This window comes from Grammomys surdaster, unplaced genomic scaffold (genome assembly GCF_004785775.1).
Source record: "Grammomys surdaster isolate TR1022 unplaced genomic scaffold, NIH_TR_1.0 146, whole genome shotgun sequence".
Taxonomy (NCBI): Eukaryota; Metazoa; Chordata; class Mammalia; order Rodentia; family Muridae; genus Grammomys; species Grammomys surdaster.
The window spans coordinates 7,235,787-7,249,411 of NW_021604604.1; the positions used below are offsets into that span (position 1 = coordinate 7,235,787).

Consider the following 13,625-nt stretch of genomic DNA (forward strand, 5'->3'; position numbering starts at 1 on the left):
CGGGAGGAAAACATGGCAGTAAAAAGCATGCATCTAATACCAAAATTCAAGAAGCCCTTGGGTTTATGCATTCAGCTCAGAAATGTGTGTGCCCAGTTTAGTGTGCCCCGTCAGCAGTCCAATAAAGACTGTATTTCCTTGTGTTTCCCTTTCCAGTGCTGCCTTTAGGTCTAAGCTGAATTCTGTAATAATCTGTCAACATTCAAAGATTAATATCCCTAGTAAGAGACAATCAGGAGCTAGGAAGTCTTAAAGAGCTCTTTTCCTTATGAAATTGGATTAATTTGAAGTATTAATATTGAGATAGGAATACTGAAATGTACTTGAAGTGTTCTGTGTCAGCAAAATGTACCTCTGCAGTTTTATAAGCATATGGTACAGCATTCACATGTGGCTTTTCTCATCTTGATGCTGACAGCTTGTCTCTTGCAAGTGGATATTTATCTTCAATCTTCAGGATCTAATTTTATTTTTCTCAATTATATCTATTCTCAAGCATTTCATAGAATGCTCATAGTTTTTTTCTTTCCACAGTATAAAATGATCCTGCTCAAAGTAGTAGCATCAAGAAAAGTCTCTGTATTAGTCTAACTTCCCGTTGTATGTTCACCCATTCCTGGTGATGCTCACCATAATTTCTGAAACATTTTGATTTCCTTTGTTGCATGTCTTTCTTTCACATCCTTGTCTAAGAGATGCTGCAGTTGTGAGAACTCTCTTGCCTCTTTCACTTGGACCAATTAGTGCACGGGCCAGTTAATTTTCATACTCTCCCTGTGTGAATGCCTCTAATCTAAATTCCCCCAGGTCCAAAAAAGAAAAAAAAAGGCTATGTGCACTCTATAAAGAATTATTATGTCCTACAGAGTATACATGTGACATATGGATACCAAACAAAATGTAATTAAAGGTGAATTTTTCCAGTTTACAGACTGTCCTTGTCAGCTTAGGGGAACAGTCATTTTCTTGGCATCAGCTTCTTGTCTCACTTGCTCTGATTTCCACCATTCTGTTCTGCTTCAGAAATGATGCTTCTCTGGTGGAAAGAAGCGACAGAACCCTCCTGGGAGGCAGGCATGGCAACTCATAACTGGCATGGGATCCTGGCATCCAGGTGAATGAGGAGGAGGGCGGGTTGGTAGTAGGGAGTTGTTGCAGATTTGAGGCCAGACTGGGCTAGATAGTGAGCTTAAGAGCAGGGGCCACATAAAAGCCTCTAGGTCAACCTGGACCACAGAGTGAAATCTTGTCTCATTAAAAAAAAAGAAGAAGAAAAGAAAAAAAAACAAACAAAAAATCCTCTTCCTTATATGACTCCAACTTCAGGCATCAGGAAAAAAAATCACGTGTAGTCAATCAAGGTAAATCATTAAGAGATAAAAGGCAGGGTACACATAAAAATGGATCACTTAGCAAAATAGTTCCTAATTTCTGGGGCGCCAAGTCCAAAGGGGCCCTGGCAATCCTGCTAGGAGCCTCTGACTCCTTTCTACATTAAAAGTTTCTATCAGAGAAGGTTCTGAGCCGCCGATTTAGCTGTGTGTTACAGAACTGCAGCTAGACCTATGGCTATTTCACAGCACTAAGAAGTAAGTGCGAGCTGAAGGGGAAAAGTCTCATGGACAGAAACAATTTTTCCTTACTTCCTTAACATGCAGAAAATCTTTTGCCTCGAACGAGATGGCCATGCCGGGCACCGGGACGTCATCCTCCTGTGCTGCGCTGTACCTGACATTGGTCCGAACTGCAAATGCAACAGGTTTTGTCTAAAAAGGGATGGGAGGAAAAAACAGTAAGAAAAGAAATGGCAGTGACTTTCTCTCCCTTACATACAAAGATACCCTCAAATCACTGTTGGAATCACTGCTTCTTCCCATTGGTTCTTCATAACAAAGCAGTTTGTTAGTATTCTCAATGAATGTGATAGCTCTCAGTCCCATCCCCCCACTTCTAAACTAGAAAAAAAAACTATTCTCTTTGAAAGCACTGAGGGAAGAAAACCAAAGATATATGAATGAAATAACCATTTCCAACCTTATAGCAGGCACCAACCTAAACAGGACATGTACACAAGGCCTGATTCTTTGGTTCCCTGAATATTAATTTCAATTAAGCAATAATGATGTATTTCCCAGTGGGACAATGTTTGAGATGGAAAAATAGCTAGAGAATATATGCTTCAGTCTTAGCAACTGTTATTCATGGCTGCAGGGAACTGCGAAAGCATTGACCTTTTTATCCATCCATTATTCCTCCTTGAGTTCACTCAGCCACTAAAGATAACACTCATTTAGTCATCCTTCACTTCTTGGTGCTCCTGAAAATTCACAGATAAGTATCTGTTCTCTATTGGCAATACATGCATATTCAGGAGATGGATTAATTAAGGAGGTTGATTTTTGTGGCATGCATATTCTGAGACCAGTGGCTATTTTCCCTTTTTGTTTCCTCTCTCCTGAGTGCAAGATCAAACAGAAGCTAAGACACTCTGGCCTTACAGAGGGCTCATGGGAAGGCAGAGCAGTAGAGAGTGTGGTTAAAGACAAGTACAAAAATCTGGGACACCATGGGACCCAAGAGATACTCTAGACCTTGAGGGCAGCAAAGCTGGGTCAGCCTTTCAGATTGAAAATCAGGATGAGCTCTGAGACTGAGTTCAAGCTACCTTTTTCTCAGCCTCAGACTGATGGGCTTCCCAGGTTTATCAGAAAAGCTTCATCAGGGCTGAAGATAAGGTGACAGATGAAATAGATTACATAGACATGGGGCTAGCCTACAGCCTTGCCTGTTTATGCTTCTTCAGGGAGGTCTGGGTGTTGTAGCAGTATATTTACATCCATGCTTAGATTACTAAGATACCCGGTTAGCTTGGAATCAGTGTGGTCATTTCAGTGTCATGGACCTTTGTTACTGCTCAAAGGACTGTGTTCTCAGGCCAGTCTCATGGCTCTTGCATGCTATTCCTGAATCCTTCTCTAACTTGCTTTCCTTCTGTAAGGTACCTGAGATAGAAGTGCATCACTGAGCCCAGTTTTGCATCTTATGACCCTGTGCCAAGATGCCATGTGAGCACAGGCTACATCCTTTAAAGCTGACCATTAACTTGTCTGTGCTTTATTGCCCCCTTTATGGCACATAGAATTAAGAGCTTACTACAGATTACCTTGTGGAGTAAATCCCAACAGATTACCAAATCAATAAACACTCCTTCACAAGACAGTAGCACCTCATTCTCCAGGCCATGAAGTAAAAGTATTTTAAGAACATAAATGCTATGTCTTAACTACAGTGTCTTGAGCTTCTTTCCAATACTTGAGGGGATGAGAACCAGTTACAAGTGTTAAAATCCTCCATTCTTTTTCTTCCATGTGGTTCTTTACCTTGTATGTGCATGGCTAATTATAAAATTAGAAAAGAAAGACTTTGGGAATGTATGACAACTAACAGGCAGTGTGCTAGGTTCTGTGCATAGCTTGTGGCATGCCACTAAGTTGCTAATAGCTGTTCTTCCCAAATGAAGAAATAGGCTCCAAAAGCTTTCCCAGAAACCTGGGATGGTGGTTCACCTTGGTAACCCCAATACTTGGAAAACTTAGATAGAATGAGAGTGTGCTTGAAATCAACCTGGGCTAAAGAGCAAGACCCACGTCACAGGAACAAAACACTCCACCACAAAACTGTCTCAGATTGTTCATAATGGAGTAGGTGTTCAAGCCCAACCATCCCCCCACAAAGTCCATGTTCTTTAAAGCAAAGCAAAGCCAAAGACATTTCATGGCCATTTCAGGCTACTTAGGTATCTGTGTGGAATTGTGAAGACCTGAAAATTATATTTTACACAGTGTTAAAAAAATGACTTGTGGGGCTGCAGAGATGACTCAGTGGTTAAGAGCTCTGACTGCTTTTCCAGAGGTCCTGAGTTCAACTACCAGCAATCACATGATGGCTCGCAACCGTCTGTAATAGGATCCGATGCTCTCTTCTGGTGTGTCTGAAGAGAATGACAGTGTACTCGTATACATTAAAAAAAAATGCCTTGTACCCCTACTGCCCCCAGAAAAAGCCATGGGTCTATCTTGCTTCTCCCAGTAAGTGAGCAGGTTCACATGGGAAAACTACTGGTGTTCATTAGAAATGCCACACACTTTCATACTGCTCTGCTTGAATCGACTTGAGGTCTAGTACATCAGTAGCAGTGGTTAGCAATGAGTCTCATTTATGTAGCTACATCTTTCTTTCTTATCTTTTTTGTTCCCTCAAGCTGTGAGGCAGGGTTTCATGCAATGAGAGTTGCTATATTAAAAGACTTATGGCTTCATAGCTTCTAAGGGTTCCATAGCTACGTAGGGACACTGTGAGGAAGGACATAGCTATTTCCACGCTGGAAAAGTAAAAGGAAAGAAAGAAAAAGAAAAGAAAGCATGGAAAAGTCCTTGCGATTATGAATTTTAAGGGTTAACTAAGGATTTTTTTATTAGCCTGAGAGTGATTTCAGGAACACGATATTCTTAATTTGATCTTTTTGTTATTTGTTTTTTTCAAGACTAATTCTCTGTGCACCTATGCTGTGGCAGCCCTGGATGCCCTGACTCAGTGCGCGCCACAGCGCCCCTTAGACCTCCGCATTTCATCCATATGCCTCAGTGCTAATTCCTTACAGAGCTTTCGCTAGTTTATACTTTTCATCATGGACTGCTTCTGGAGATGAATACTTCTCCTTCTGAGGCGAGCATGCAGTCACCTAGACATGCTGCTGAAGATCCAAGCCACCTGGTGTCGCTACCACCCTATGTTCCTCCAATACAACACTTGGCCTTGAGACCCAAAAGGATTCCAGAAATATCTACTTAACACTGCCCCAACTGTCCACCTTTAGATGCTTCTGCTGACTCCAGGCCTCTATCCCTCGCCTTAGTTATATAGTCTATCTAGGGTCAGCCATTGACAGATTTGTACACAGAAAGTTAATCTAGCAGGCTGTGGCGGATGGTCTTGGTTAGCTCTGTGACTACAGGACGTTTTATCTCTAATGGATGCTCTACTAGCTCCACAGGAGCTCCTGTGGTGGCCGGCCAGAGATGAGCTTAAGGCTTCTAAGCAGGAGCCCTCTCATGTCCCCATAGCCTTCTGCAGGCACTAGGCTTCACTGTCAGCAATCATCACAAGTAGAAACTGATATGTTATAAACACCTTGTTCACAAGGTAGAATAAACAGACCATCACAGACCCACGGTACTAGCTCCAGCTTTCTTCCCTGTAGACGACTTAATGAGTTCATATTTAAAATAATAATTTCAAGGAATACAACATGATGTTTATTTTAATTTTACTAAAACATGCCAGTTGCACAATACTATTCAATGGCCAAAGGGAATTCCCTGAAGATTAAAAATTCCTAACCATGATTAGTGTGCTTATATAGATGTTCAAGTATAGACTTCTTTATTTGCTCTTACATAGATGCCTTATATTATGTTAAATAGCAAAGCATGCATTTTGTTTAGGAAGTACCAAACAGTATAACATGAAATTTATACTTTGTTTTAATGGCTATGATGAGTTTGTTTTAAATATGAACTACTCCCAACTTGTTCTCTTTTTAATAAATTTAAAGAAAAATATAACCTAATTCCCATTAGATGGGATGATCAAAAAGAGAAGTTAAGAGGATGGAGAGTCATGGGTCAGTGGTTAAGAGCACTTGTTGCTTTTGCAGATTACCCCATGGTTGGTGCCCAGTACCCATATTGTGGCTTACAACCATCTGTAATTCCAGGTCCAGAGGATGAAATGCCTTCTTCTAACCTCTGTTGACACCAGGTACATACACGGTACAAGCCAAACACACACAATAAATAAATAAATGAATTTTAAAAATTTAAGTTGCTGATCTTATCTGCTGTATTACTCTAGCAGAACTGATTCCTTAAGTAGTGCAATTTCAGGAAGTTTCTAAAGTTAGGGATAAGTAAACAGAGTAAACATGGGAAGGCCGATAGCCAAAATAAAACATGATAAGAAAGGCTTGTCCGAATTCCCCAATGACCCGTGAATCTTCAATCAGTCCAGCCATTATCATTGTATTAGAGAAGATTGTTTGAACAACAAGGGTTTATCAGTGAACAGCATCTCCAAGAGCACCTGCTCTCCAGAGTTTACACTCTACAGAGACAGATCAGGTGTATCAAAATCTTCTAGTAGGCCAAGATGAAAACCAGTAACTTCTGTGACAGTGAGGTTCAGGACCGAGGGCTTGCTTCTGCATGCCGCCTAAGACCCCAGAGGGAGAACACATGTTGACCCCAGACAGGAGGCATAAGCCAAGCAACAAGAGAGGCCTGGATTCCCATGCAGATAGATTCAAACACAACCGCTAGCTCTCTCCGAGGCTGCCTGTGTCTTCTGTGTACTTGCTCCTTCAGAATCGCAAATAAACAGCTTTATTTATATTCTTTGCTTATACTTCACCCACTTGCGTATCCTATTTCTTAGCTACTTTCTCCCAATATTACCTCTATCATGTGTCAAGTACAAAAACAAATAAAACAGAAAAAGTGAAATGATGTGGGGATAGCTCCTGAGACCCCATCAACAACACTCTCTGAGGGGCTTCAGTCAAAAGAGTGCCTAGCAAACTCAGGCCTGTGGCACTGCCTACTCTTACCTTGGCCACCATGGTTCCATTCTGTATTTATCTCTCTCACAAGGATGGGAGGGAAGGATTTAAGTGGAATTAATAGTAGGGTGTCTTTAAATGACTGCCTGGCATTTAAACTATTATAAAATGTCTATTCCATACTTATTTAGAAAATTACATACTACAAAGAATTTCCAAAGAAGCCTTCTAAACAAATTTGAGAAAAGCCTATTCAAAGTCCTTGCTTACAAGCACAGGCAACCACATTATGTTTTGTGGTAATTAACAACCATCACTTTATCCTCTGCTCAACAGCTGTGATCTTTGCTGAGTTCATAAGCACTAGAGGTTGAAAGGCATGCACACTTTTGAGTTGTCTTCTTTTCCTATTTCACTTTAACTGTTTCATTTTTCTTGAACTGAAAGAACTAAGAGGACCATCTCCATGATCGAGCCAAACATTTTGCAGAGAATAAATAAACGCAGAGAGTTGTGAGTAGCCAGTCCCAAACATGTGAGCCTGTTTCATTGCCTACTCTCTAGAAACACAGAGAGCATTTCTGATAGCCTGGCTTCCCTGTTGTGAGCCTTTCTAAGGCAAGGAAGGCACTGTTGCTGGCAGACACTCCAATGGAGAAAGTGAGATAGAGTCCAAAGAAGTGAACAGCAATGGATGAAATGGTGTTTAGGATTGAGGGACACTTAGTATGACCAAGTTATCATTTAGATGTCTATAAATGAGCTATGAATAAAACAAACAAACAAACAAACAAACACATAATAGGAAGCAAGAGAGATGCTCCAATGGTTAAGAGCACTGGCTGCCCTTTAAGAGGATCCAGGTCCAGTTCCCAGCACCCACATGGCAGCTTACAACCTTTTATGCCATTTTCTGGTTTCCATGGGTACCAGAAATATACATGGTATATAGACATGCATGCAGGCAAAACACTTACACACATGACACTGAAGTTTTTCAAGTATTATGTCTTTAAGGGTCAAAGATGTCCCAAATAACCACTCAAGACATCTTTATTCTAGTTCTGGATAGTACAAACTCATTATGGCCCTCAGATGGCAAAATATTAAAAATTACCAGTTGGGAATGGCTGCACACTTCAGTAATCCTAGTACTCAGAAGGTCAAGACAGGAGGAGCAAGTGTTCGAGGCCATCCTGAGCTATAGTGTTTTGGTTTTCCTCAAAAAAAAAAAAAAAAAACCAAATCAAATAAAATGAACAAAGTACAAATAAGAAATAAGCAGATACTTCTCTGGTCTCATCTTCAATTTACATGGATAAGATCTGTGATTGGCTATAAATATGATTCAACTGGAAACAGAGACTTCTTTTTGCCAAGTGTTTTTAGAATACAAGAGATAAAGCATCAGTGGGAGAGGAGGGCCTTGGTCCCTTGAAGGCTGGATGCCCCAGTGAAGCGGAATTCGAGGGCAGAGAGGTGAAAGTGGGTGGAAGGGTGGGGTCACACCCTCACAGAGTTAAAAATAAGCTTAATTGGAATACCAAAAAGAAAAATTACTATGCTTGGTAAATTATATCAATTTCTGAGCATTAGACACACACACACACACACATGAGATAGGGCATTACTTCAAGTTACTGAAAAGAAGATAGATAGATAGATAGATAGATAGATAGATAGATAGATAGATAGATAGATAGATAGATAGATAGACAGGCTGGCTACTTGGAATGGGACAAGATGTTAGGAAGTTTCGCCCTGGAGGCAACTCATTCTCCCTCTCTCAGAAGCTGTTGGCCTCCTGTAGCTCTTCCTCTAGGGGTGGAATCATGTGGAATTTGACCTATCTGGATTGGTATGTCAACTGGTATTGCCATTTCTGACACTGGTCTTGTTCAGGCAGTCATATTGTTGAGACTTGATGGATGGCTTTCCCCTATTATGTCTAGGGTTCACAATCTATCAATGGGCGTCCTGGGTATCTGATCCCAAAACCTTTCTACTCCTTCTTGCATGGTTTTTCATAAGCCCTGGGTTTAGAGATTTCATTGTAGATCTATCAGTGGGGATTGGGTACCCCACAGTGATTTGTTATCTGTATTTTTATTATATGTGTATCTATGTTATGGTCTCCATCTGTTGCAAAAAAAAAGGAGCTTCTTTGATGAGTGAGAACATACTTATCAGTGAGTATCAGGGTAGGTGTTTAGAAAAAAAGATTTTATGTTTGTTTAGTAAACAGACATTATATTGGCAGAGGTAGATTCTCCTCTAGGTTCTATGACTTCCCAGCCAGGAGTAGATGACTAGGTTTACATTATCAAGCATGACTTCCCTTCTGCCCAGAGGGCCTTTAAGTCTCATTAGACTGATGTTGATTACATCCAAGATAAATGTGCCATTGTTCTACCACTGCGGATATCTTATTGGTCCATTTGTGGTGATTTATAGACTGGGTAAGACTACACTACTGATTGTCTTTCTCCTTTGACAGCTTGAATGCACCTTCTGATACTATGAGGTTTTCAAGTCAGTTCCTCCTTCCTATGTCCAAGTCCTATGTTTGAAGTGCATGGTGTCTTGAGAAATAAGGCCTTATTCCCAAATTCTGGGAGGCAACCAAGGACAGTGGCAATAGCCCATATTGTTTGGGTAGTCTCTTGAACTCCCTTGCTCAACAACACAGGAGGAGATTTCTCCTCCAGAGTTCTGGGCTTTTTGTTAAAGAGTCTATTGCTTTCAAAGTGTCGCATCATCATCTCAAGGCATGTACCTCCTTTAAACTATATATTATTTGTAATTTTAGATAAACAATATTTTAATATTGAAAAATCTAATTATAATATAGACACCTCCTAAATACCACTACAGATCCTTTTGGTCCCACCTGCCTCTTGTGCCAAGCACCTTCTTAGCAATCCCCCTTCATGAGCCCCTTGAGTGGTTGTGGGATCCGCTTCATCATGTTTGCATACAGGGAAGCACAGGCATGATGTCCAAGGGGCAGACCTTAGAACAAGCATGATGGATGATAGGTAACATCATCCATCTGACTGTCTGAGACGAGGCTTGTGTAGTGCCGCAGAGGACAGTCTGAAGGAGTAAGCAATCAGTCACACTGAGAAGCACTCAAGGATGGCCATTGCATTGGCTTTCCTTCCTTCCCCCCTTCCCCCTCTTGCTTTGAACTTCTGCCTTTTTATATCTCTACATAAACTCTTTGCTTCTGTTTCTACTTCTTAGGGAACTGAGAAGTCATCTAGACGACTAAATAAGCTGTGTTGTGTATGGATAGAGATATGTGCAGCCTGTAAAAAAAGACACACAGGAACATACAAACTACTTAAAGGGATACGGGTTAATAACTGTGTCAAATATAACCCTACTGCTTTTTTTTTGGTTTATTTTACAAAAATGTGAATATAATCTCTAAGATCTTGGTTAGATACTGAGTTTCCTTTTTAGGTGTTTGTGGTGGTTTGAGTACGCTTGGCCCAGGGAGTGGCATTATTAGGAGGTGTGGCCTTATTGGAGTAAGAGTACCCTGTTAGAGGAAGTGTGTCACTGTGGGGGTGGACTTTGTGACCTTCTCCTACCTGCCTGGGAAACAGTCTTCTGCTGACTGCCTTCGGATCAAAATGTAGAACTTGTGGCTTCTCCAGTGCCATGCCTGCCTGGAGGCTGCTATGCTTCCTGCCTTGATGATAATGGACTGGACCTCTGAATCTGTAAGCCAGACCCACTTAAATGCTGTTCCTTTTAAGAGCTGGTCATGGTTTCTCTTCACAACAATGGAAACCCTAACTAAGACTGGGTTTACCATTCACTTTTGTAGGTAATTTTTGGAGAGGAAATGCAGACATATATGCTACGAAAAGTTTAACTGGGAGATTGAAGAGATGGTTCAGCAGAGGACCTTGCATACATAGCAGATAGCTCACAACTATCTGTAACTCTAGCCTCAAAAGAGCTAGAGTTACAAGGTAGAGTTAAAAGGTCTGCTTTTCTGACCTCCATGAGCACCTGCACACATGTGGATCCCTTCTCCCACACATACAAAAATGAAAGTGTAAAAAAAAAAAACACCAATAACCTGGGAATAGAATATACAATGCAAACTCTGTGCAAAATGGGTAGTAAATAAAACTGTGTGTTATTTTAAATTAAGAATTAGTAAAACTTTACAAGGGACCATGGAACAAGCTTTACATGTCACTGAGATGCTATTGCATATAATTAGAAACTAAGTAAAAAGGAATGAAGTCTAAACTCTTACAAAAGAGGCTGTGATCTCTTTCGGTGATGACCCAGAACATGTGCTTTTATAAAAAGAGCACACATACATACAGACACATAGACACAGACACAGACACACAGATACACAGACACACACACACACACACACACACACAAAACAAAACAAGAAAGCCCTGAGCTATGTATGTGCGGATGTGTGTACACATCATTTGAGTGTATGTGTGATGTACATGTATGCGTGCATGCAGTGTGTGTGTGTATGTGACAGTAATTTAAAAACAGATCATGAGTTGGGGGAAGGAGGGAAGAATTAGGAGGAGAGCCAGAGATGGCAGAGATTTAGATGAAGTCCTTCTGTACATAATTCTTCAAAACCCTATTTCTTTAAAAAAAAAAAACACATTATTTTCTTTGACAGATTCTTAGATGAAAAGGTGTTTACATCCAAGAAAACTGACTATGAAGTTCCAAACCAGCATTCAGAACAATTTGCTAATTGTCACGATCACCAGCGAGGATAAGCACATCTCTCTTCTCACAGCTCCTCAGCTTTGGGTATGAAAATGACAGAGTAGGTAAAATTTGTGAATCCTCTTTTCTCTAATTGAGCTTTTAACGTTTGGCAGAATCGGGGCAGTTATTAAGTTATTTCCTCTGAACTTCAGAATTTGCTTGCTAAGTGTCTCTTACATACAGGGCACATTCTTGGCAATGGGAACTCAGAGTCCTACAGGAAGAGAATGAGTTTTGTGCTGATGTGCTGACCTGCCAGTACTTCATTGGAGAGAAACAATGAACTCTGTTCATTCTTTGTATGTGTGTAAGTTTCCCAAAGGAGACATTTGAAAAATGATTAGTATGCAGAGATAACAGATACACACAGGGGCTGCCTTCCTCTCCAAGGTCAGAGGTACCAATCATTTAATGACTAGGCTGGCAACATAAAAAAGAGAAAATAAAATCCCTTATAATATTACTTATAATATTTCTAATTTTAATAATCTAATATTAAAATTCATAATCTTCAAATAAATGAAGTATTAGTTAAAACTGGCAAACATACATAAACTTACCAAAGTGAAAGAGGTGGATCCTACAACCAAGTGTCTTTAGGGGAATAATGTATCTCTATATTCTAGATTTGCTTCCACTGCTTGGAGGCTGTTTAAAATACATTGTTGGAAAGCAGCAACAGAACCAAGTGCATAGTATTTTCATGCCCTTAATGTTGGTAACTCGTTTTCCTTTGAGAAGAAGTTACCTTTCTGAAACAGCATAGGCCAAGTTAAATGGATAGAACAAGTAGATGATCAATTTGACAGATAAACTTTTAAAATTAAAACCATTGCTTGAGGGGCAGGAGAGATGGCTCAGCAGTTAGGAGTCTGCACTGCTCTTGCAAAGTACCTGAGCTGTATTCCCAGCCCTCAGGCCACGACCACTTGTAACTCCAGGTCCTGCAGAGCCCTCTTTAAGGTCTCCAGAGGCACCCCACTTAAGTCTGCATATCCCAATGCCATATACATGCATGCAATAAAATATAGGAAAAAAAATTTTAAAAACCATTGCTTGTCTATAATCAATGGATGTCTTCTTTGTGCACTGAATGTGCTATCTCAGAAGATAGTCCTAGCAACTGGTCAACAATTTTTGTGAAAGAATGTCAGTTTTACTAGGGCAATGCAGAAGTTTTTTTAATTTCTATGGTTATCATACACCATCTTACTGGAATTCTTACTAAGAGTCTCTGGTATGATCCCATGATTGTTCAACATGGGCTTGTCAAAGAGATAAGATCACAAAATCTATAGACTTTGTGCTTACTCCTCACAGAAAAAAATTCAGGACATACACACACATCTCATATATCTGTGTACTCATATATATGACAGCACATAAAGTATATATAAACACCACATAAAATCAGTAGCATTGACATCAGGCTATTTTGTAAAAGGGATCTTTCGGGTTCTGTAGCATTTGGTTTCATTTTGAGTGTAAACTCAGCATCACCTGAAAGACATAGAGCAGTAAATAACTTAATTCTAAAAGCAGAGAAGGTGCCACCCTATACACTTTTCAAAATAGAGATAGTATGAGCATGTGGCATAGTAAAACTATGCCAGAGGAACCAGGCCTGAGAACTTACCAGTCATTGCAGACTGAGGAAGACTAGAGCATTTTTACCTTGACTTCACAAAGAAGAGGACACTTAGACCACAACAGTGGCGGCTTCCCTGTCATCTGACCACCCAGCTAATGACAAATGGACTGACAGGCAGGAACCTGCCCAGGGAGCTCAGCTTGGCTCAATTGCCACTGCTGACATGGCCTACCCTATTTGCTGTTCATCTGCCCTGCTGTTGGTCCTTTTAGGGTTAGTCCTCTGCAGCTTTCATGGTCCTACATTATCATGGTTGGTTTTAATGTCAACTTGCTACAAATTAGAGAATAACCTGAGTAGGGAGTCTCATGTGAAGAAGTGTCTTGACTGCCTCAACTGAAATGGGAAAGCCCACCCCAATTATAGGCAGCCCCTTCTGGCAGCATCCCATATTAAGAAGGGTATTTCAGAAGGAACTTTATCTTGCCTTTGGCTTGCTTGGCCTTTCGTCTTGCTGCAGAGATGATTACCCCATTGCTGCTGCTGCTGCTGCTGCTGCTGCTGCTGCTGCTGCTGCTGCTGCTGCTGTTGCTATTTTTTGCTGATAGCAGAATCAGTATTTCCAATCTTCCATTGAGGAGAAGT

At 40.6% G+C, this 13,625-nt stretch overlaps 1 protein-coding gene across 7 annotated transcripts in view; it reads right to left on the bottom strand.

Moving 5' to 3' along the window:
* Positions 1-13,625, bottom strand: part of Cacnb2 (calcium voltage-gated channel auxiliary subunit beta 2) — a 359,301-nt gene that overhangs the window by 28,596 nt on the left and 317,080 nt on the right. For all 7 annotated transcript variants that reach the window (XM_028764828.1, XM_028764829.1, XM_028764825.1 and 4 more), the window contains one exon: positions 1,644-1,766. In XM_028764828.1, the coding sequence (XP_028620661.1) occupies positions 1,644-1,766 (123 nt within the window). The remainder of the gene's footprint in view (positions 1-1,643; positions 1,767-13,625) is intronic.